The sequence below is a fragment of the Balaenoptera musculus genome, chromosome 9, assembly GCF_009873245.2.
Source record: "Balaenoptera musculus isolate JJ_BM4_2016_0621 chromosome 9, mBalMus1.pri.v3, whole genome shotgun sequence".
Lineage (NCBI taxonomy): Eukaryota > Metazoa > Chordata > Mammalia > Artiodactyla > Balaenopteridae > Balaenoptera > Balaenoptera musculus.
The window spans coordinates 66,063,741-66,089,681 of record NC_045793.1 but is presented as its reverse complement, the minus strand read 5'-3'; the positions used below and the strand labels follow the sequence as shown (position 1 = coordinate 66,089,681).

The following is a 25,941-nucleotide window of genomic DNA, read 5'->3' as shown; positions in this document are numbered from 1 at the left end:
ATTTTAAGCCATTTGTAATTCTCTACATATGCATATGAACTTCATAGAGTAATGATATAGGTATGCCAAATTTTCATGCAACTGTGGTTAGTTAGCACAGTATTTTCAGTCAATCTGTTTTCTATTTACAACTCCATCATTCCATTTGTAATGAAGTTAACATCTTTAAGTTGTAAACATCTTCCTAGTTAAATAAAATTAAATGTTTAAATATAAGCACATTCTTCATATTTCATTCTTGGTAGATTAATCGTTTTGTATAGGAGTATCTAAGTCTCAAGGTCTGAAATCTAGGATAAATAATAAAAATAAAAGTCAGAACTGGAATCTAAAATCCAGGATGGTTTTTTTATTCATTTAAGATGTGAACTTGGCAAGTCACCTCCCCTCCTTGTCACTTATTTTCCTCATTCATAGAGTGAATCTGTTGGCGTAGTTTAGTGGTTTTTACTTTTCAGCGACAGAAGCCTCTTCTCAGACAAAATCTATGTATAATCTCAACATACATAAAAATAAATAATAATAATGGAGCTTTTCTTAGGGAAGCAGCAATGAGGGAGGAAGGGAGTGGGGTGGGGCTGAGTGACCCTAGAGCCGGACCCTGTATGCTGCTCGCCCCCTTCCCACACAGCCTATTGAAGATGGCTCTAGTCTACATCAAATCATTCCTCAAATGCCAGGGACCACATTTTGAAAATCATGTAATTATATGATTATTACATTTCTTTAAAATTCCCCAATAATGTAATCTCTATTACATAAATTGCTATTTGTCTATTAAAGCCTTGAGAATCCTATTATCTACCTTAAAAAAAGAAATGATATATGCAAATATAAGTAGGTTTCAATCTATGATAAGAAGGATTCTAAGGTAAAAAGCCCACATTTCATTTTAAAGCCACTGACTTAAGCATTCCATAAAATTGCTCCATAATGCCAAGTAGTTCATATTTAGGAAATGAATAAATTGATAAACTCGAAGTAACCCTTTAACATGCAGAAAATTCCAAAAATCTTTTAGTTAAATTTTAATTCTCTTACCCATCTTTCCATTTCACCGTGAAGATGAGAAAAACAATTTTTTTTTTTGTAAATTTAAAGGCAGAATGTGCTAGAATGAAGAATTTTTCACTTCCCAGCTTTGGTTACAAGAAAGTAAACACTTCTGCCAGCACACATGTATGCAACTAATAGGTTCTTTCGGTCATAGTATGTACAACAACAGAAAATGAGAGGGAAGAGAGCATATTCTACAAAATAGTTAATTGCCCAGGAAAAGAAAAGTCTGCAGGAGACAAAGTTCTTCACAAGCAGCCGTTTTCTTTGCCAATTAGTGAAATGAATTTGATGGTTATGAGGCAGGAGTAATGGGTTTTCACTGTGACTAGTTTCTAATGTGAGCAAGGGTTCTCTGCCTACCTAAAATTAAGCAAGGGTTCTTAATGAGCTAAGGGTTCTCTACCTACTTAAAATTAAGAAAATGAATAAAAGCAAGTTTTCAATAATCCCAAAAGGACTCAAAATGAACTTGTCCCAGCAGTTACCTTATATAGACTCTGTGACACAGTTCCCCTTCTGCAAAAATACTGAGTGTAGATCATTACTTTCCAACAGTCATGTACAGAGACCTACTTTATAACACTTCAGGGAAGTTAATGTACTAGATCTTGAAGTGCCTTTCTGGAACGTGAAGTAATCTGTAGTTTTCTTCTAGTAGCACTGTTAACTCTTGTATCGTTTTTAGGTCCATGGGGCCGATGCATGGGAGACGAATGTGGTCCAGGAGGCATTCAGACCCGCGCTGTGTGGTGTGCTCATGTGGAAGGATGGACAACATTGCATACAAACTGCAAGCAGGCCGAGAGACCCAGTAACCAGCAAAATTGTTTCAAAGTTTGTGACTGGCACAAAGAGTTATACGACTGGAGGCTGGGACCCTGGAATCACTGTCAGCCTGTGATTTCAAAAAGCCTGGAGAAACCCCTTGAGTGCGTTAAAGGGGAAGAAGGCATTCAGGTGCGAGAGATAATGTGCATCCAGAAAGAGAAAGACATCCCTGCGGAGGATATCATTTGTGAGTACTTTGAGCCCAAGCCTCTTCTGGAACAGGCCTGCCTCATCCCCTGCCAGCAAGATTGCATTGTGTCTGAGTTTTCTGCCTGGTCGGAATGCTCCAAGACTTGTGGCAGTGGGCTCCAGCACCGGACGCGTCACGTGGTGGCGCCCCCCCAGTTTGGAGGCTCAGGCTGTCCAAATCTGACTGAGTTTCAGGTGTGCCAGTCCGGTGCCTGTGAAGCTGAAGAGAGCATGTACAGCTTGCAGGTGGGGCCCTGGAGCACGTGCTCGATACCCCACTCGAGGCAAGTAAGACAAACAAGGAGACGTGGGAAGAATAAAGAACGGGGCAGGGGCCGAGGGAAAGGAGTGAAGGATCCGGAGGCCCGTGAACTGATCAAGAAAAAGAGAAATAGAAACAGACAGAACCGACAAGAGAACAAATATTGGGACATCCAGATTGGATACCAGACCAGAGAAGTTATGTGTACTAACAAGACGGGGAAAGCTGCTGACTTGAGGTAACATTTTATTACCATTAAATAAGCGTGTCTCTCTGTCAAGACCATGGGCTAGAGAGTACTTAAGACCTGCTGTACTAAGTCCTGGAATTCATATGTGTACACCTAGGACGAGCTACCCCCAAGTGGGACATTTTCCACTTGAAGACATTTAAGCTTTTGTGGTTTTCCTGAAGTTACGTCTGTTTTGTACATGTTTAGGCACTATACCACTAGAGGTAATTTAAATTTTCCTGTCAAAATCTAAAGCATGAGAGATTCTCCATGAGATGATATTGCTTCTTTAGGTCAGCAATGCTGTTTTCATCTATAATGGGGAAAAAAAAACGTAGCGGGCTGGAGTTTGGGAATTTTCAATTCAGATACTTATTTTAGTAAGAATAAGGCACACTTATAATTTCCCCAAGTTTATAGCATGTTCAGAATTACCCTATAAACAAAATCTAAACAACCACCCAGGGAGCTATACTTAAGAATAGTTCCTTTTACATTTTATAAAATGGAATAACTCTCCCCGGAGAAGAAGAGGGAAACCAGCAGAAAATAAGGTAAGTAGAGGTTATTTAATCATGAGTAGCTTACTTTAGAAAACATGTAATTAATTGACTGCATTGTCTAGACAGAAATTATTTGTCAGATTATCTCTGGGTAAATAATGACTATATTATGAAAGACTTCTCATGCATGATTTATTTCTTGTGAAAATATTCACTGAGGATTATCTAAAGGGTATGATGTTTTCTGGATATTCTAAATTTTGCTCTTGGATAAGCCAGACCATCTGGGAGGGGCTTATTTGGATCATTTGCATAATTGCTTCTTCTGAAATATTTATACAGCTATGATTTGGACTGAACTGAGAGAAATTATGGCAACATCACTCAGAATTTTATATCATATTTATTGTAGAAATGACATTGGAAGTGTCATCTACTCCATTGCACAGTCTGTTCTCTTGATTAAAAACACATAAGATAAATTTCACTGAAGTCTCAACCCATGTGCTTCTGGTGAGCATCTGGATCGTTTTCCTTATGGCCCCTGGAAATCTTGTTATAGATCACATTTTCCCGTTTACCTTGGGAACATAAGTAGGACTGTGTGGCATGCGTGTTGTTTACTAATAGCCCCCACCGGCCTCATGTTCTTCTCACCCTCATTATTTTCTTTCATTCATTCTTGTCTAATGATTTTGCTATCTGTGGATTTTGAAAGCTGACTGAAAGCCTTTTTGGAGCAGGATATAGTTTAAATAAGTGAGTAAACAAACAATTGATGTATCTGCCTAAGACAATTTCTCTCATCATACCATTGTACTGGTCGCTATTTTTAGGATATTTGTTACTCCCTCTTTGTACATACACAATTGGATTTTCTTTCAGCCGTACAGTAATTTGCTCTCTCTCTGTTCTGAGGTCATCAATCCAACTCTTTTCCTGGTCTTGCTAAAGGCTGCTTCTCCTGCCTTCATTCCCCAAGTTCCCTGTAACTCCTTGAGAGAGAGAGAGAGAGACAGAGAGAGGAAGAGGGAGAGGGAGAGGGAGCGAGAGAGAGAGAGAGAGAGAGAGAGAGGGAGAGAGGGAGAGAGAGAGAGAGAGTGTGTGTGTGTGTGTGTGTGTGTGTGTGTTCACCTCTGATTCTGTGTCATGGACATTTTAATTTCAATCCCTGTTTAATTATTTTCTGACTGTCCTTTTCCTGGTGATTTTCTGATCTCTTTTCCTGAAGTATTACAGTTATATTAGTTACTTGGCTCCCACCATGTAATTGAATAAGCCTCCAAGGCAACTTGAGTTGTCTCCTGCTGTCGCTAGGTTAATATGCTGTAGACATTTAATTTCATGTTGACTACTCAATTAAAAGTATAATTACGGTAGTAGCTACTACTGCATAGAGCCTGATATTTCCATCCAGTTATTTGTAAGCAAATAGATATAAAAATCTGTAGATCCTCTGCCGGGTGCTTATATTCTATTAGATATACCGTATCTATTCCAATAAAATGGTAGTTGCATGTATGTTATAACTTACTAGGGTATAGATTAAATATTATGTTAAACAAATTGCTTCTTAATATTTCTCTTATTTGACAATTATATATAAGAATAATATGAATAAATATATATGAGTACAAAAGTTAGTCTTAGTAAAGAAGATACAACAATTAGGTATTTTGCCTACATTTTTCTCAAACATTATACCATACCAGTGGAGCTTTTTAAAGTGAAGAATAGATAGATAACTCCAACAAAGAACAGGACCACAGGTGAAAGACTTGATGATTAAAGTGTTTCATCTTATATCAAATTCAGAAACAATTTTATTGTGTAAGAGGATAAAAAAGTCATTTAGTAAGGCTAAAACAGTCCTATTACAGTAACTAAATGAATTTATCTAAATAAACGTAAGAATCTTGGGGAAGCAGTTCATAGGGCAAATAAAAACAATTTTAGTAGAATTGCTGCTAGAACTTCAAAGCTAAAGATGATAGATTTCCCATACTTTCTACTTTCAAACAGACTAAAATCAGTAAGAATGAAAAACATGAATGAAAGTCCATCTTTTATGACAATAGGAAACAATCACAGTCCCGAACCACAATTGATAGAGAAGATTATAGATTAATTTTCAATCTATAAATTAAATAGATCTCATTGAGGGAGGAAAGTTAAAGGGGCATTATGTCTTTATAGCTTTCGTGAACACTCAGAATCTCTAAGAGTAGCCTGAAACTTCTGAGGGGCCAGGTTAATGGCATGTTTTATGATGGCATGGTCTGTGTTAATGAAAGGGCTGCTGAAGCATCCTTGTGTTCTGTTTGAAAACAGAATGGCATAATAGACAGGACTGAGGGAAACTCACTATGCCATTATTGCCTAGAAAAGACTATTAGTTTGATGGACTGGGGGATTAAAGTTTTGATGACCAGTGGAAGAGACTTCTAAATCATTACACACACCATGACACAGGGGGCTTCCCTGTGAACCAGTGATTTTCAGCCAGGCTTGAATAGAGTCTTACCCCAGGTGAAGAGTTGTTTTGAAAGTTTCGACAAACAGCTCTTCAAGAAACCAAACATATTAAAGAAAATATGGTCTTCTGAATCAAAACCAGAAGTAATTTTAGTATTCAAAGAAGAGTCAAGAAAACAGAATTTTAAAAGTGATTTGACAGAGCTCAGAAAAGACAAGGAAGAGAATTATAAAACAAGTAAATAAATTCACATTACATGCAACAGTAATTGGAAAATATTTGGTGGTAAGAGGAGTCAGTGAGATGGAGAACAGTTTAAGAACATCAACTCCAATTTTTTAAAAAGATGATGGGTCTGGAAAGGAGATCACTATATAAAATTCTGGGATTCCTAAAGATAGGACCAGAAAAAGAACAGAAAAAAGAAAAACAAAACAAGACAAAACAAAACCCCCAAAATATAATAGAAGACTTTCCTGAAGTTGGAAGACTTTAATCCACAGATTGAAATTGCACAGGGCCAATATTCTGGTAGAGGAGGCTGAAATAATGTCCTCATGGAAGACCTGATATAGAACAATTTTATGAAGAGAGACAAAGAGACACCAAACCAAAGACCAGGTTAGTACCCAGTTCTGAAACACTAGAAGCATTTCCTTTATAGTCAAAAATGAGACAGGACAGCACATTATCTTCATCTGTAAGTATTAGTCAATGTAGTTGAAAAGAGAAAGAAATGAAAATTGGAAAACAGGTGGAAATATTAAGATTTTTCCAGATGTTATAGAAAACTCAAGATATTCAATTGAAAATATATTATAAACAATAAAATACCTCAATAGAATGGATGGACACAAAGATAATATCTCAAAATCAGTATATTCCCTAGATGCAAACAACAATTAGCTAAACATGATGGACACAAAAAATTAAAATATCCCATTTACAATAGTAAAAATTCTGTTAATAAACCTAATTATAAAATTTCTGCACATAATACCAGACTTTGAAAGTACAAAAGTAAATGTGTGCCTATCTAGAACATCTAATAAATATATCAATTGTCCCTACATTGTTACTATAAAATTAACAAGAGAAAAATAAGTAAAAGCCAGGAAAATTCTGAAAAATAAAAGTAGAGAGAAAATACTAGTGTCACAAGATAATTAAATGCATTTTATTCTTTGAATAATAATAATTTTATGTTAGCACATGAATAATCAGATCAGAAAAGGGTCTAGAAAAAAGCTCCTCAAAACCCTGCAGTATGGTGCCAGTGGTGAAGGAGCATTTCCAAGTTGGGAGAAAAGATATAATTTAATCAATTTGTTTTTGTTTGGAGGGCAATTGCTTTGCCACATAAAGAAGAAGAAGAAGAAGAAGAAGGAAGGGAAAAAAAGAATTGTATCCCTTTTTCAATTGTATACCCAAACAAAGTCCAGGTTCATTTAGTACTTAAAAATGTTTTCTTTTTAAATACTAGAAGAAAGGCTAGAAAGTTAAAGTCTCAAAATAAGGAAAGTATCCTTATGTGACCTATTAGGCCACAGAATGCAGAAAACATACAGGAAAAGATTCATCTCTATGATTATATTTATTTGAATAAAGAAAATTTTGCTCAGGAAAAATGTTAACCAATTAAAATCCAAGTAGCAAGTGAAGAAAAAATATTTGTGATATGTAAAATTGACAAAGAGCTAGATTTCTTAATGCATAAAGAACTCCTACAAATCATTAGGGAAAAAGTCCAAAATCTAATATAAAAATCAGCATAAGTTTAAGAGAATGAAAAGACAAGCCACACTGGGGAAAACATTTGCAAGATACATTTGATAAAGGGCTATTATCCAAAACATACAAAGAACTCTTAAAACTCAACAGTAAGAAAACAAACTACTGGATTAAAAAATGGACTAGAAACCTTAACAAATACCTCACCAAAGAAGATATACAGATGGCAGATTAAGCATATGAAAAGATGCTCCACATCATATGTCATCAAGTAGATGCAAATTAAAACAACAATATGATACCACTACACACCTATTAGAATGACCAAAATCCAAAATAGCGACAACACCAAAAGCTGGTGAAGATGTAGAGCAACAGGAACTCTCCTACATTGCTGGTGGGAATGCAGAATGGTACAGCCACTTTGGAAGACACTTTGGCAGTTTCTTACAGAACTAAACATACTCTTACCGTATGATCCAGCAATCTTGCTTCACCAAGAATTTACCCAAAGGGGCTGAAAACTTATGTCCACACAAAAATCTACACATGAATGTTTATAACAGCTTTATTCATAATTGCTAAAACTTAGAGGCAACCAAGGTGTCCTTCAGTAGGTGAATGGATAAAGAAACTGTGTTACATTCAGACAATAGAATATTATTCATTGCTTAAAAAGAAATGAGCTATCAAGCCAAGAAAACACATGGAGGAAACTTAAATGCATATTACTAAGTGAAAGAAGCCAATCTGAAAAGACTGCATACTGCATGATTCCAACTATAATATATGGCATTGTGGAAATGGCAAACTATGGAGACAATAAGTAGATCTGTGTTGCCAGGGGTTAGATGGAAGGGAAGGATGAATAGGCAGGGCACAGAAGATTTTTAGCGCAGTGAAACTACTCCATATAATACTATGACGGTTGATATATGTCCAAACCCATAGAATGTACAACACCAAGCGTGAGTCATAATATAAACTATGGGCTTTGGGTGATAATGATGTGTCAGTGTTGGTTCATCAGTTGTAACAAATGTACCACTCTGGGGGATGATGGTAATGGGTGAGGCTATGCATGTGTCGAGGCAGAGGGTATATGGGAACTGTTTATATTTTCAACTCAATTTTGCTGTGAACTTAAAACTGCCCTAAAAAATAAAGTCTATTAAAATCAGCAAAGGACAGGATCAGGTCAGAGAAAATATGCTAATCTGCAATCATAATTAAGAAATATAAAACATTTAAAATCTCATTTTCACCTGTCAAATGAGCAAATAAAAATGTTTGATAGTGTTTCAGGGATTACAGCCTCCAGGTTTGGTGATTCACTAAAAGGACTCAGAGGAATCAGCATATAGTTGCATTCATAGGTAAGATTTATTACAGTGAAAGGATGCAAAGCAAAATCAGCCAAGGAAAATGTGCATGGAGAAAAGATGAGAGGAAACCAGAAGCAAGCTTCCAGGGTTCTCTCCCTGAGGAGTTTCGCAGCCTACGCTTAACTCCTCCAGCAAAGAGCTGCAACAACATGGCCAGGCATTGTCTACTTGGGAAAGCTCACTAGAGACTCAGTGCCCCAAAGCTTTTATTGGCAGTTGATCACATAGGCACCCTCAACCTGGCATGTACAAAAATTCCAAACTCCCAGAGGGAAAGCAAGTATTCACCATAAATCACATTGTTTAGACAAACAAATTGGGCACAGAGAGCCACTTTATCATTTAGAGAAAATTTTATATCAATGTAGGGAACTGTTTACCAGGTAAGTTCCCAGATGCCAGCCAAAGGCCTATCCTGCAAACAGACCTTGTATGGATAGGAGTCTGAGACTTGCTTGCTATTTTATCAACAATATTATTAAATATTAAAGAAATTGGGGAAAGAGTTGCTCTTATACAGTTTTGGTGGGGGCAAAAATAGGTACAAATATCTGAAAAATAATTTATAATATGTGTCAAAATTAAAAATACACATTCCTTTGGCAGTGATTTTATTCCTGGAAATTTTTTCTAAAATATATCTGTGTAAATATGTGTACATCTCTCATTGTAGCATGATTTGTTACAGAAAAACAATCAAGGACTACTTAAATCATGGTGCTTCCACGTGTGGAATGCCATGTAGTTATTACCAAATGAGATACGTATCTCAGTCAATGCAGGCTGCTATAACAGAGTATCATAGACTAGATGGCTTATAAACAACAGAAAAAAATTTTTTCTCACAGTTCTGGAGACTGAGAAGTCCAAGATCAAGGCATCAGCAAATCTGGTGTCTGGTAAGGGCCCTCTTCCAGGTTGCAGACTGCTCACTTCTCACTGTATCTTCTCATGGCAGAAAGAGGGGAAGAGAGCTCTCTCTAGGGTTCCTTTATAAGTGCACTAATCCCATTCATGAGAAATCTACCCTCATGATTACCTCTGAAAGGTCCCACCTCCTAATAGCATCACACCGAGGGTTAAGGTTTTCAACATACGAATTTTGGGGGCACACACACATTCAGTCCATTGCAGTATGTGACTTCTAATTAAACATAAGGGAGTAAAGGTAGTTTTATTTTAATTCACTGCCTTGAAATTAGCCAGAAACACCAATAAAGGAAATAATCACTTCTGTTTACAGTTAAAAAAAAAAAGAGAGAAAGAGAGAAAGAAAGTATCCACATGAAAAATCCAGATCTAAAGGACAGAGGAATCTAGGACTTGAGGTGGGGAGATTCCTTTAAAGTAATTAGGACCCAATCCAGGAAGATCCATTCAAGAATCTTTTCCTTGGAATATCTCAGTCTTGGGAGGTGGGCGTGGACCATCCACAGAGGCAATGGGGAAAGTCCCTTAGGATCCAGTTCCTCACCCTAGAACCACAGGGGAAGTATAGCTGGAGGAACAGAACATACCTCCCCTCATCTCTTGGCTGAGTTAAGTTGTCAAAAGTGAAGTGGAGAAGAAGGGGAAAAAGGAGGCAGATATTTCTAGATTGCAGCAAGCATAACTTTAAGGCTTGTAAGATCTAAGGCTTTGCTGTAAGCCACCCTCACATCTGGAAAGCTTTTAGCTGTCCCAGGTCCCCAATTCCTGAAATAAAGACCTGAGTATGCATTTCAAGGGAACATGTTTCAGGAAGAACTATGAAATCTGCTATATGTAATACAAGAAGTATTTAGTGGAAGTAGAGCCTACTTTTGAAAATACCTTCCTTTTGAACACCCATTGTTTTGTTGTATTGTCTGACAAAGGCAATTAGTTGTAATTATAAATCTAATGGAAGCATTGCCAAGAAGTGTGGAAAATTCAGCCCAGTAAATTCCTGAGGGAATAAGAATTAGAATTTAAAACAGATTTCTGTTGGCTAAGACAAAAAAAAAGTAGCTTTATCCAGCTTCCAGATAACTCCATAAATCAGACATTTTAGGCACAAATACGTAAGGATAAAAAATAACTGGGTCCATGAATATAGTCAGCTCATCTTTGACAAAGAAGCAAAAGCAATACAATGGAGCAATGATAGTCTCTTCAACAAATGGTGCTGGAACAACTGAATATCCACGTGCAAAAAAAAGAATCTAGATATAGACCTTACACCCTTCACAAAAATTAACTCAGCCTCCAGCAACCAAGATGTCCTTCAGTAGGTGAATGGATAAAGAAACTGTGTTTACCTTCAGACAATGAAATATTATTCAGTGCTAAAAAGAAATAAACTATCAAGCCATGAAAACACATGGAGGAAGCTTAAATGCATATTAGAAAGTGAAAGAAGCCAATCTGAAAAGGCTACATACTGTGTGATTCCAACTACATATGTGACATTCTGGAAAAGGCAAAACTATGGAGACAATAAAAAGATCAGTGTTGCCAGGGATTAAATGGGAGGAAGAGATGAATAGGGAAGGTTTTTAGGGCAGTGAAAGTACTGTGTATGATATTATAATGATGGATATATGCAACTGTACTTTCATTCAAACTCAGAATGCACAACCCCAGGAGTGAACCATAATGTAAACTGTGGACTTTGAGTGATTATGATGTGTCAAAGTAGGTTCATCCTTGGTAAAAAATGTACCTTTCTAGTGAGTAATGTTGGTAATGGGAGAGGCTGTGCATGTGTGAGGGCAGGAAGTATATGGAAAAATCTCTGTGCCTTCCTCTCAATTTTGTTGTAAAACTAAAACTGCTCTGAAATAAATCATCTTTTTAAAAAACTGGGTAATACATGAAGAGGAAAATAATCTAGTAACTCCTAGAAATACTGACAAATTGGAATACTTTTCTCTCATTTTGTTATCAATTTTCTTTTTCTTTTTTTAGTCTCTATATAAATTCAACCTTAGCATTTCAAATAGTAATGAATCATGCTCAAGTGACTTTCTGATTTTTTTTCCTAAACTCATGCTTTTTTGACATACCCTCTAAACTTCAAACTTAAATCTGTTGAATAGGAAGTTGTATTTTTTTCTCAACACAGTCTCTCTCTTTATGCTTGATTCCTATTTTACTCTAGGATACTTGTTGTTCACTACTTCATCCTTCTCTTTTAGGCTTGCTCTCTAGAATGGTCATATAAAAGTTCAATATAAAGCCACTGGCTTTACAACAGTCTGAAAATTTCACTCAGTCAACAAGAGGGGAATTTAAGTAATGGATAATTATGAGAAATAAGTACTCAGTAAGAGTAGGGAAACCTGTGCACTCATGGCTCCACAAAATTGAACAAGTCATTTAAACTTTCTGGGACTCAGTTTTTTTTCACCCATAAACCATCTGTGTGTGTCGCAATGGGCAGTGATGAGCGAAAGAAGGAGGGATCTTAAAAATTCTCCAAAGGCCTTCCAAGTTTTGTGATTCCAATGAACCTTGAACCAAAACCATACCTAAAATTGTCATATATATAAAAAGTCATATATATTTTTCTCGGCAGAAAGTTAATTTTCAACGTGTTCCACAAATCAGTTCATTGTGAAACATGGAAATGAATGTATATGCAGTGCCTGTAGAATAAGACAGCTCTCCTGGTCTTGAAAGTAACTGCAAGATTTTTCCTCAGTTGATGTGCTGCATGGTTGCTGAGGGCCCATTCCCAGGATACGACTGTGAATCAGTGAAACTGCAAATCTTATCCTGACCTTACCAAAAAGAAGGGAGTAAATTGCCCACTTCTTAAAGTAATATTGACTAGTTTTAGGTTATTCAGAATCCATTTATAAAATTACTACTTCTCATGCATAAATAGCAGGCTTTTAGATTAAAAACTTTCTGTAATATCCCCAGTGTCGATTTGCCTGCCAGATACTCACCAGCATTTCTCAGGAGCTTGCCTCAGCTGCTTTCTGGCCACATCTGACTAAAGAAGTAGTCAATATGTCCACATTCTTTTGTAGATAATATATGGCTAACCAGAAAACCTTTACTTTTCTCAACATGTAGAACTAACTGGGCATATATTATATTTACCCTTAGAGAGTCACTCGCAGACCTTCCAGATCCTGCTTATGTGCCTGGAGGCTGATCTGTGAGCAGCACATTAATAAGCCTTCCCAGTTCTCTTCTTCCTGGTTGGGCTCTACCCACGGGAGGCAGCAGCAGTCTATCAGAAGGTGGGAAGAGAAGGGTGTTGGGGTATTCATTCTGTCTTCCGGGGTCAGCAGTGCCTGAGTTCCTCTAACAAAAGGCTTCAGCCCCTGCCCAGCAGCCCTCTCCTACTGCTCCGCATCTAGCTCAGTGCTGCTAAAATCCTTTTCTTGGTCCCTTTGTCACCTTGGGGTGATAAATTTCCCATAGTAGCTAGCCCCAGAGCTCTTCACCATCCCTTGGTGATGTAACACTGCCCTTGCTGTTGCTGTTGTTAATAATCCTTTTATTAAACTTTTCTGAATTAACCCATGTGAGTTTGTAATTTGTTCTCTGCTAACCTTGACATATACTAGAGTACAGTGTTAGAGCCAGAGAACTACTACTGTGTCATTGCTGGTTTACTTATTAACTTAGTCTTTATTTACCCCCATTCAACTAAGACAGTGCCTAGCCTCCAATAAATGTTTGTCAAAGGATTAAAATTTAAGAGAGTGTTTGGTCTTGGAACTTGAGCCTTTTAGTGAATAATATGGAGTCAAGTAAGGCCAATGGGAAAATGGAAATTTCTGTAGATTCTGAAGAAAGTAACCAAAATATGTAAATAACTCGAGAGATAAGTCATATTCAACTAAGAGAATATAGAATATATAGAATGTAGAATATAGATATTAGACCATTCAGGTGACATCACTTAGAATATATTTCAATATTATTGTGCCTGGTTAACACCAAACAATTGCTGTTGCATAATTAGATAAAGTATATTTTCTGTAGAACATAGAAAATGTACCATTCCTAATATTCTAAACATATTCCAATAGTTTCTGAGCATTAGCTTATTTAGCTTAATCTTTAGTCCATTTATTAACATTTTTAGTTATACTGTAAGCGTATTATTTCTGTTTTTACATCTTGAAACCACTAAGCTACTTAGTCATAACTATCAATTAGTTGGTGTTGATGACAGCAAACTAAAAGGCTAATATTGTCAATATCCACCTATAAACTTATATCAAATTCAAAAATATCAGTGTGACCCTCAGAGTCACTTCCCACATCCTAAGGTACCACTGTCCCATCATGCCTAGGATATTTCACCTCTCCTACATCTGTCTCTTTTGCCTCCCAGGAGTATTTTTGGTTTAAATGATGATCCTATCATGGGACAATTAAAAGGAAGTTCTTAGGTAGCTTTTAAAATATGTTTAACTTACAAGAAAGCGTTTAGGGCCGGGGCTAACGTTAAGCCACAGTGTAGATATCAATGCCTAATGTTCCTTCACATAAACTTTAAAGTCCATTCCAACTGCCTCATTTTTTCCTCAGAGCTTTATTAATATCTCCCATTTGACTGTTCTAAGTTTAGCTTTTTCCCTTGAGCTGGTGTGAGAGCATGTTTCCTTGAGAAACTTCCTTGAGCGGACACTTCCTTAAGCAGCCTGGCCACTGTCTGGGCAGTGACCTTGCATCTCCTTGGCAGCAATTTTGATCTCATCCATTGTTCTCTTTTATTTGCTGGAATTCTACCAGCTTTATATGGGTAGTACTGAATCTCTGTCTGACTGGAACATAACAAGAAGAATTTCAATGGGAGGAAATACTTTCAAAAGGAAAAAAAAATCTACGTGGGATAAGGATTTTAATAAATCATTAATGCATTATTTGTATAACCTAATTAAGAATATGCTCACTCTTAGAATCTACTAATACATTGTGTTAGTAACTTCATGTGTTTTGTCTTATTTCTTCCTTAAAATTGTTGCTTATATATTGGGCATTATTTTAGGCCTCTTCTCACACTTTCACCTTGCTGTGTTCTTTATTGTTCTAATTTTGTATCATTTTATTATAAGTCGATTATCCAGTTTTTTTCCCCAAATTTTTTTGACAGATATTTTTTTCTCTATTTAGTATAGATATGTGGTTATTGATACTACATTTTAAAAGAATGTGATCATGGAAAATTTGTTTGGGTAGTATTTACCAGGATAGCAGTTGAATTGTAAATGAACAAAATAACTGTGCTGTGCTTAATACAAGAAGCCATTGTACTTTGAAGATCTTGGAATGTTGGTACAGTCATGTACAGTGTAGAGAGCTGGAACAAACAAAGCATGTTTTTGATTTTAAAAATGAATTTTGACTGATACATTTTGGATTTTATATAGGGTTTCACAAAGTTTATCAAAAATGCAGTTCTCTGGCAGGTTCATGTCTATCAGGGATCCTGTATAGTAAAATTTAAAAAGAAATAGGTGAATTAAATTATGGTAGACATTGTATAGTTTCAGCTCTGTGGAAAGCATTGTTCCTGCACTTGATATCTTTAATTCTATGCATGAGAAACAAGGAGAAAAAAAAGTGAAAAAAATAAATTAAATTACTTTAAATTACTCTAACTCCATGTAGACCCAGAAAGTTTTTGTCCTTTATGAGTTGTATAATACATAGTTCATAGTTGGTAAAAATACTTGATGGAAAGATAAATCTAAGATAAAATGACTAAAGTTTTCAAGAGAAAGCTGCATCTGTATTGACTAGAATAATTTGATAAGGGAACAGAATTTGACCAAGTTCCCCAAAATGGATTGTATTTACCTGTGTGTGGTGTGATGGGAAAAGTGAGCATTCCAAGTCAAACATAATTTTTAAAAAAATCTCAGAATTGAGAATGAGCAGGTTATTTGTAGAGGACAGCGAAGATAGTAAAGCAAAGAAATTTGAAGGTTTTTCCAGTAAGCAGGGACAGAATTATGTTCACAAGCAGAAATGGCATGCAGAATGAATTGGAGGGCCCAGATTTTAGAGTATGGGCAGCCAGGGCTTAGGTCATGTTTATAATCCAAGAATGGGGTGAGGAATACCTGAATCAAGGTATCAGTGCTGGGAATATTGAGTTCAAACAGACAATACAGAATCAATTTAGGAGGAAATTCAATCTTGGCAATTTCCATTGAAAAGTTTGACTGTATCTTTGATCTCTGCTTGCTATGAGCCTCTAATTTCTGCAACTGTGACCAATAAATGACAAAACGCTAGGATAGTTGGGTTAGCTAAAATGGAACACTGGCAAGTAGTAGAAACAGAAAGAAAAGAAGTTGCCTTTCCTATTTTGGTGGTCAGCTATTTCATGCTCCTCAACTAATATATAGACTTTAAACTGGCCATTTTATTTGGGGTCCCACTTACATAATAGGTCATAGCCAAGGATGCTGTGGGATGATGCCAGAGCACTGAAGCTGATCCCTGACTGTCCCTGTGGATAAATTTTCATGATGATGATAACTAAGGTTTTCTTCTGCTCTTTGTTAAACATGTCCACGTATATCACTTTTGAGCCTTATAATTATGTGTGCTAGCCAAACTCTACACTCCCCAGGCTTTACCCTTTCAAAAAAGAAAAGAAAGGGATGTGAAAGAGGTTTCTTTTTAATAATTGCTTCATTCTACTCACTCCCCACCACCAAGTCTGCCCAAGTCTGCGAAGGGGTGTGGCTTAGCCTTTTTCTTCTAGATTATGAATAAGGAAGAAGGACTCCTAATCAAGGCATAGTAGATTAGTGGGGGGATGGGAATAGGGCCCAACTAGCAGGAGGCAAGAGAGGCTCCCAAGGCACAAAACTTAAGGGTTCACTCACTCCCAGGGAACTGCCGGTGCCTCCTTCAGTTTTGCTCCATAGGCCCTTAGCCTGACTTAGCCTCACCCTGGGTGAGAAGAGCAGAGAGTTGGCCGATGGTCTGAGGACTCACCTGTCCTCTCTTCCAAAGGCTGTTCATCATCTGCATCTATTTATTTATTCAGCAAATATTTAATAAGTCCCTATTATATGTTTAATATTTAATTTGAAAAATAAGTTTTTATAGCACTGACCTTGATTATCTCTACCTTCTAACTTAGACGTTCCAGGAATCTGTCAGTATTTTAGGGAGGTGCAAGGAACTGTGAAGTTTGAACAGGCGTAAAATTATGAATTACTTTTTCTTTGAGCCAAAGTGTCTCCCTCTGTGGAAGTCCCTTTGACTCTATTTTTTATTTGTGCCTTTATTCTCTTCTATATTTAAGTAGATATATTATCTAAAGCCTTTCTAAGCAGTACCCATGCAATGGCATTTTTGAGACTTTCATTACTCAGTCTAAATTCCATCTGGCTTTTATGTTGCTCCTCTATGGTTACTGGTTATTTAACCTAACAAATTCATATAATGTATTCATAATAATACATGGCTCTTCACTTCGTTATTAGAAAGGAATAATGAGGGGAACAATGTTAGGTGTTCAGACAGACTAATAAGAGAGAGAAGTCAAGACAGATGAGTCTTTGGTGGCCCTTTTAAAGGTACCACCTTTCTCTTTTGGTTAGTTTGAGAAGAGGATGTAGTGTCCCCATCTGCTAGGTGCTTAGAAACTTAACTCGTATTAGACACTCAAGGAATAGTTTCATGGAAAAAAAAGAAATCATTTTATGCAACTGATGTAATTGACAGAACACCAGCGTCAAACTTAGACTGTCTGGATTTAAGTCAGAATCCTACCATTTATTTTTTAATTCCAAAATGGGGATAACATTCCCGCATTATATATGTGTTAGGATTTTTGTGAGGATATAAAAAAAAACTACGTGTGTAAAATTGCTGTGTAAATTCGCGTGACTGAGCAAAATGTGAATTTTTATTTATAGTGAAGTATGGCTTTAAAATAATTAGATGGTAAAGATCATTGAAAACAAAAAAAGAAAAGAACACAGCCCTTTCCTTCTTAGGTTCATGAAATCCCTTTCAGAAGGGCAGAGTTGCATTACATAAGAGGAAAAAAATCGATATCTAATGATTTTGCAAAGTAAAATAAACACCTTTTTTACATCTTTGTATCTTTAATATGATAGGATAAGACCAATATTAATATGGTAATATTTACTTTGTAAATATACACATTTTACTATGAAAATGTTTTTCTGCTAAGCTCACAGAATCTTGGGTTCCACTCACACAATACAGAAGAACTATTTTAAATTCTAGAAGGATCCAGAATATCATTAGTAAGATATTATCTTTAGCTACATCCTACTAAGCATAAAATAAAACTATTTTTTGTAAAAGTTGTACTATTATGGATAGTTATACTATAAAGGATATTTAAAGATAATTTTTATATGACTTGTGATATTCAACAAATGTTATATAAATCTGTGATAGCTAATGTCATTGACTATTTTGATATTCAAATAAATCAGAGATTTCCCTGAAGAATTACTGCATCACAGATTTCCACTGAAAAATCATTTATTGACTTAACATTTCTTAACTATTTCATCCTTAATTGTTTCCTAGCTTATAAGACAGTACATTCCACATAAAACTAGATGTAAAGAGACTTCATTTACATATTTGCATCGTTAAATGTCAGGGGTTAATGTCTACAGCAACCCCTCCATAGAGACAGAATTCTATGACTTAGTTCAGAACAATGTGGGGTTTTCTACACAATACAGGTAAATCAAGGAAAGAAAAGTAAGATAAAACAAATCTGCAATTAAATAATTAAAATATGAAAATGAGGATTGTGTTGGAAATTGTAAAGAAATTGTTACTAAAGGGATGTCATAATTAGAATCATATAAAGTTTATATCTTGGCAGAAAGAAAGGAAGGGGTAATAAAGAGCTATAAGAAATCAATGGAAGGGTTGAAGTGAATCGAAGCTAGTTTTAATTGACTTTGTCATGATTTGGATGATGCAGTGTTGAGTGAAACACATAATGGATCATGTCATGTAATGTTAATTTTGACAACTGTAAATCAGACTAGGAAACACTGTGAAATCATCATGAATGATGCATATGCTCTGCTGTGGCATCTTAATTTTAGACTTGCAAATTTGATTTCTGGAACTGTTTGCATTTGAACAACCAAAGCAGAGTGTTGTGAAATAAATCAATTTGAAAAGAAAATATTCCCTAATGTGATTTGTGGAGTTTCTTGGTAAGAGTACACTGGTGACATACTTTTGCATAGCTTCATTCTCTCTCATACTTTCATTATGAAGCTGACAGTCTAGAGCCCAGGGGAGCCAGAGGAACAAGTGAAGCTGAGAATAGGTTGGAAGTAGGGGCAGGGGTTGGGAGTAGGTCCTATTTTGTTGATATGGTCAGAGCTGTATAATCCATAGCGAGCGTTTATTGCTTGCCAGGGACATTTGCTGAGACTGGGTGATGGAAAAGTACAGGTTGAATGAACAGTAATGATGAAAAAGGTCTAGTTCTATCTTCTTGAGCCTAAATGAAGTGCCTCAGTTGTGCTAGATTAATTTGCTTTTGATAGTAAGAACATGTTTTATATCATTCATATGCAGTATTTTGTCAAGTAGAATGTGAACTACTTGAGACTGTCTCTTGATTCTTGTTCCCTATCCCTCTACTGTGAGAGGACTTTGAGGAGGTGCTCAGTGCTTGACAGCTACCAAAGGATGAGGGGGTGTAATCATTAACACCTAGTAAATGCAACCCCTGAAACTGCATCCATTGTTCTGCATGGATCGTCTCTACTGGAAATGACCACATTGGCAACGTCAGTTTTAAAAGTTAGAATTTCAGATATGTCTTATACCTGTAATCTCCTTACATGCATTGCATTTATTATTTCATTAGTATACAAATGCATGATAGTACTTCTATATGTAAATTAAATACATTAATCTAGGACAGTAACCTTAATACCATAGGTATATCATTGATTTAAAAAAAAAAATTCTGGTGAATTTTGTCCAGAAACTTTTTAATAGGGAAGATGGGTAAAAAGAAAATTTTAGATTTCTAAAAAATGCTAAAGAAAAAAATGCTAATAGTACAACATACTTCAGTAAAAGAAAATGATTGTTGAGCACTTATTGGAATTACAACTTTAAGGTATGTGTAGAAGAAGAAAGGTATGAAGAAAAATAGAATTGTTAATTACTTAGATAACTAGTTTTTATTGAGAAAAATCATCACGTAACTGATCATATGTTTGTCAACCCCATGGTTTGCTTTTACCAACTTACTCTCTGGATTTGAGAGAGAAGTAAACCGGATGTTCAGAAAGTGTTGCACCGGACTAGAACCTCGCTCTAGGTTAGAGGTGAGTACTACCTGATAGGGGTGTGCAGTGTCAGCAATTTGCACTTATACAAAGGCAGAAATGATGTGATTTTGGCACAAATAGAATATTATAAAATTGTCACATTATTCTAGGAAGAGAACAGAGTTAAATATTAATTATACAATCAGAAATTCATAAATATTTAAACTGACTCACAAATTAGGATCACTTGATACTCATATTTCCTTGTGTCTTTCTCCATATCCCCTACGGTCTTGAAAGTACAACGATTGTAAAGAATAAAATTGTTCTCTACTCGTATGGCTATTTTAATTTAAAAGTCTAGATAAAGCACACAAATCATATCAAAATTTATCTTTGAAACTTAGTTGTTAATGCCTAGGTATGGTGGCAAAAATCATAGTTTAATCACTTATGAGCATTTGTTGCAGTTGTCAATATTATAAAATTACATTGAAATTTACATCTCAAAGCTTTGAAAATCCAGTACATTTCAGTAACAGTAAAGGGAACCAGTTTCTTTTTCTTATTTGCTTATCATGTTTCCTTGCTGTGTGCCCTCTAGCTCATAAATATTACATAATGTAATTATTTTTAAAAAATTAGTTTTATTACTCTTCGTACACAATGGAAGCAAACTTATTTTTCTGTTTATGTAAATAATATTATCTTTAAACTGAGAACAATATATTAAAATATAAAGAAAAAGTAAAAGCCACCTAGAATCTAACCACCCTGAAATAACCACCATTAATGTTTTGGTGCCTATGCATCACATTATGTATCTATAGTGTATCATGTAATTTTACATAAATTTATTGTTATTCCCTTTCTTGAATCATATTAACACATCAAGCACATCCCGTTCCCCCATGAAGTGTTATGTTAACAAGCTATATTCATATGAACCTGCACATATTGATTATATATATGTATGCAAATGCACAGCTAACTTATTTCGCTCATTTTTAAATAATAGATCATATTGTACACATTTTTCTGTGTCCTATTTTTTGCTAAATAAAACCTCACAGAAACCTTTCCAATTTATACAGAATAGTTCTAATCCATTGTTTTTAAATTCTTAAGTTCCCTGTTGATGGGGTTAACTTTATTTCTGGTTTATCACTACCAGGAACCAGCCTGCAATAAATATCCTCATATATATTTCCATGTGAATTGGTATTTTTATTTATATAGGGCATATTCCCAGGTGTAGTATTGCTGGGTCAAATTTTATTTTAAAAGATATTTCTAGATGCTTTCTGAAAAGGTGGTAACATCTAACATTTGCATTCCCAGTGTTTGAGGTTACTCTTTTCCTCTCATTCCTCTAAACAAAAGCTCTAAATTATTGCCAGTCTCATGCCTATCAAGTGACATAGCATTATTATTTGAATTTTCATTTCCCTGGGTAGCAAACCTGAGCATTTTATCATTCGCATATGGACTTCTGAGTTTCCTCTTCTGTGCATCTGTGTATATAATAAACAAAAGATATGTATTTTTTCTCTTTTATGTGTTTTGTTCTTATCAGTTTATAGTAACTCATGTTATTTTATGGTAACTAAGTCTTCATAATATTCATTAAATTTTTTTCAAATTCACAAATCTGCTGACTAGCACAAAGTTTAAATTTTTAAAACATCAGATATGTATTTTTTTTCTTTTACAGCTTCTACATTTTCAGTTGAGGTTAAGGTGGCCTTCCTAGTTATGGGTTACACATTTAGTCTCCTAGATTTTCTTGTAAGACATATTGTGTTGTTTTAATTTTAAATTTACATTATTTCTCTCTGGACTTTATTTTGTGTATGTACGTGAAAGATAGGGCTTCCTTTTTTAAATTTTCTTTCCTCTGGACATCTGGCTTTGCTGGCACCATTTTAAAAGGTCCTATCTTCCTCATTTACTTGACCTATCAATACCTCAGATTTTTCAGATTCTAATTCTGGATTCTCTATACTATATGACTGATATCTTTTTCTTCTCCTGTTCAATAGCATGTACATTTTTCTCTAGGGAATATATAATGTATTTTCCCATATTTGGAATGGCAAGTGTGCTCCTTCCTACTTCTTTTTAATGATTTTCTAGCTATTCTAACACTGAGGTCTTTATATCTAATTACAGGACAAACCATGTTGTGATTTTAACTGGAATAATTTATATTTGAATATAATTATAAACTACCAGCAAGACTATATTATGGTTTTCTGTATCTTCTGCTCTTGTATTGTGTATCATCTTTTAAAATAATACATTATAATTTTTATATCAATTTTGAATATTTCTGGCTGTCTTTATTCCTAAATATTTTATAGGTGATTTTTTTTCTTGCTAATATAAATAGAATTTTTTTAATATTTCCATGTCTAGGTGCTTATTACAAGGGTAAAGCTATTGATTTTTATGTCTTTTTAACTTATATCCATCCACATTGCCAATTCTTTTTTTAATTCCAAAAATGTTTTATTAGAGTCTCTTATGTTTTCATAGTATACAGTGGTAGCATTAACAAAAGAAATTTCTCTCTCATCTTTTCCAGTGTTTATGTCAGTTATTTCATTTGCATGATGTTTTTGCTTGGGTGAACAAAGCAGTTTCAACTATAACAGTGATCAATAAAAATTTGTTCCCTGGGGGCTTTATTTAAGTTCACTGAAATAATTATTTTTAATTATTTAGTACAGAAGAAGAAAATATGTGAACTAAATCAAGGCATTAACTACTAATATGGTATTTCAGTTCTCTTATCTTCAGAAGTTCTGCAAATAGGAAACCTCAAATTTATTCTGTGCTTTAGATTGAAATTAGTATACTATAATAAAAATAATTAGAGATGAAAAGCCTTGTAACATTGACTGTGTTACACAGTCTATGTAAATTGAATCCTGTCTAAGGAAGTGCACAGTGTTACTAGTTAAGAGTTCATGTTCCAGTAATTCCCACTGGAGCCCGGAGCTGGCAGTGAGACCTATGGTCTTCAAATACAGTAATACGCGTTCTACCTCTCTGATTGCTAATTGAAGACAGACTCTTGATAATGGCAGTTTTCAATTAACTCTAGATCTTAAATAGCCTATTACTTAAAGAAGAGTAGTTAAGTATTGAAACAAAACATTGTGGTTAATTTACCTTTATCCTAGTTCACTTCCGAATTAGACCAGACATTAACATCTAACAAAAGGTAAGTTTAATGTAACAACGAAGGAATTGGTGATTGTTGATAATCTATGATAAATAGAATGCTAAGTAGTGTGAACTTTTAATGTCATTTGCCAACCATCAAAGTGTTAGAAATTTATTTCAGGTCTCTTTTAGCATTCATATAATGTAGTTATAATCTGTCTACTTCCAATAAGGATTTGGGGGTGGTTTACAATAATAAAGCAAAATGAATTAACAAATGAATGAATGATATATACATATATACATATGTAAATGTAATTAGTGAAAGAGGAAGGGAAGGAAGATATTATATGAAGTTTTAAAATCACGTTTGTAGGTTAGCTATAGCAATTGGGAACAGAAGTTAGATCCATATACCTGGAGAACTAGTAGAAAGAAATGAAACATGATTCTTATTTAATATGTGTCTGTGTACGTGTGTGAGTTGTGTGTATACTGGTTTCCTCTGTCAGCTGCTGGTGAATTTTGGAGCGCAAGTTTATATAACAGTTGTATAAAGCAGTTCAAGAGGGGTCAAAATACTATGGACCAGATAGAATGTTTCTTTTGGCTAGAGGAAATCTTGGGTTCCATAGAATGTCTTGCTTGGATATATCTGCTCGAACTGCTTGCAATTATTTTGCAAAGCACTGGTACACCGTCACTGTCAGTTCTAAAGATATTGCTTATGTTATCTATTCAGCAACTTTTTTGATGAGTCTCCTTGAAGAATAAGATCATGATTACCTTTAAAAAATAAAAACATTTAGCCCGCCCTGGGCGTGCCGACCCGCCAGCCCCCTGAGTGCTTCCTGACCCCCAGGAGTACTCCACGGCCGTGGGCACGTGGTCGGTGGGCTGCATCTTTGGGGAGCTGCTGACTCAGAAGCCGCTGTTCCCTGGGAAGTCAGAAATCGATCAGATCAACAAAGTGTTCAAGGACCTGGGGACCCCCAATGAGAAAATCTTGCCCGCTACAAAGACCTCCCCGCCGTCAAGTAGACGACCTTCACCAAGTACTCGTGTAACAACCTTCGCAAGCGCTTCGGGGCTCTGCTTTCAGACCAGGGCTTCGACCTCATGAAAAAGTTTCTGACCTACTTCGCTGGACGGAGGGTCAACGCAAAGGACGACCTCAAGCATGAGTATTTCCGCGAGACCCCCCTTCCCATAGACCCCTCCATGCTCCCCACGTGGCCCGCCAAGAGGGAACAGCAAAGTGGGAAGCGGGGCACCAGCCCCCAGCCCCCAGTGGGAAGCCTGGGCTACAGCCAGCTGCGCGAGGACGACCTGAAGGAGGCGGGCTTCCACCTCGCGACCACGAACCAGGGGGCCTGGGTCCCGGGCCCAGGCTTCAGCCTCTAGTTCTGGGGCTCAGAGCCGACCCCGGACCCACTCTGTGGAGCGCCGCCCGCTGAGGCCCAGCTGGGACGGCGGCAGACGCTGGAGGCGGCGTTTGGGTCCAGACCCCGGTCGTGGCCTGACCGGGCGCCGCCCCTGGCACGGGGCTGCCATGGACGCGACCTCAAGTCTAAGACTGCTGGTCCCATGGGGTTTTCCACGTTTTCTTTTTATTTTATCTTGGCTTGTAAATTTCTAGAACTAAATCACATTTTTCTTGTGGGAATAAAAAATAAAAACATTTAAATGAATGGTGGCCTCAGAGAATAAAAATCAATCTGTGAGAATTCACAACCTTCTTCTGCTCATTTTACTATGTAATATTTTCCCCTTTGCCTATTTTCTCTCAAGATAAAAAAGGAAAGAAGTTGCAGGGTTGTATTCTCTCGAGAAAAGCAATTAGAGCAAAAGAAGAACTAGACTTTTCAGGGCACTGTGGCCTACGGTGAAACAAGACCTTGGGGAGAGCTAAGGAGGGAATGGCCCAAGTGAGAATGAGAGGGCCTTCGGAACCAAGAGGGAAGGGTTGAAATAATTTAACGGTGAGCCACTTCCTGGGATTTAAGTGAATAAGAGAAAACCAGCAATTTAATCACGGCTGCTGGGAAACACATTTTATAGACTCCTTTTAATGTGTGAGAGAAATTGAGAAAAGACTGAATTTCAACTTTGGCTCTGCTTTTTAAAGATCATACTTGGATGAGATAAGGCAATGCTCTCCAAAAATTTATTTCTGCCTCTCTAGGTAGCCTTGGATCAAAATTGTCAGACCACATTGTTGTTTACAGGACATGTGCCTTAATCTGTTACTGGTGTTCCGACATACGTCCTCTGGACTTATAATAAAATTTATAAAATTATAAAATTTATATGTCCAACTTAGTGGGAAGAGAGAGATGAAATCAGAACACCACTCTGAACTAATTCTAAGTGTGTTTTGTGATGATGCATTTTCCTTTTAAAAGCGGAGAAATTGAGAAGTGGGACAACTTCATGAAGGTAGGAGTAGCAAATGCGTCAAAAGTTATGGCGACTAGTAATGATGTTGAAAATGTGCTTATACTGGTGCAGAGATACATATAAAAAGTGGAGTATTAAAAGGTTTTTCCTAGATTTACTGTGTAGCGCAAGGAATTATATTCAATATCTTGTAATAACCTACAATGGAATATAATCTGAAAAAAAGATTTTATCTATTTAAAATTTTTGCATATAACAAAGAAAGTATCACAAATCAGTGGAGTAAGGAAAATTTATTCAATAAACAGTACTGTGACATTAGTAATGTATAAGAATTTAGCAACAGAAAATCATTTTTAAAAATAAATTTAAAACCTTACTGTACACAGTACAATAAAATGAATACTAGTGAGATATTTTTAAAATGTTGAATAATGGAGGAAAATAGAAGAAAGCAAA

General features: G+C 36.0%; 1 protein-coding gene across 3 annotated transcripts in view; it reads left to right on the top strand.

Moving 5' to 3' along the window:
* The window catches only part of THSD7A (thrombospondin type 1 domain containing 7A), a 741,583-nt gene that overhangs the window by 460,435 nt on the left and 255,207 nt on the right, over positions 1 to 25,941 (top strand). For all 3 annotated transcript variants that reach the window (XM_036863122.1, XM_036863123.1, XM_036863121.1), the window contains one exon: positions 1,745 to 2,576. In XM_036863122.1, coding sequence (XP_036719017.1) covers positions 1,762 to 2,576 — 815 coding nt within the window. In that variant the 5' untranslated portion in view covers positions 1,745 to 1,761. The remainder of the gene's footprint in view (positions 1 to 1,744; positions 2,577 to 25,941) is intronic.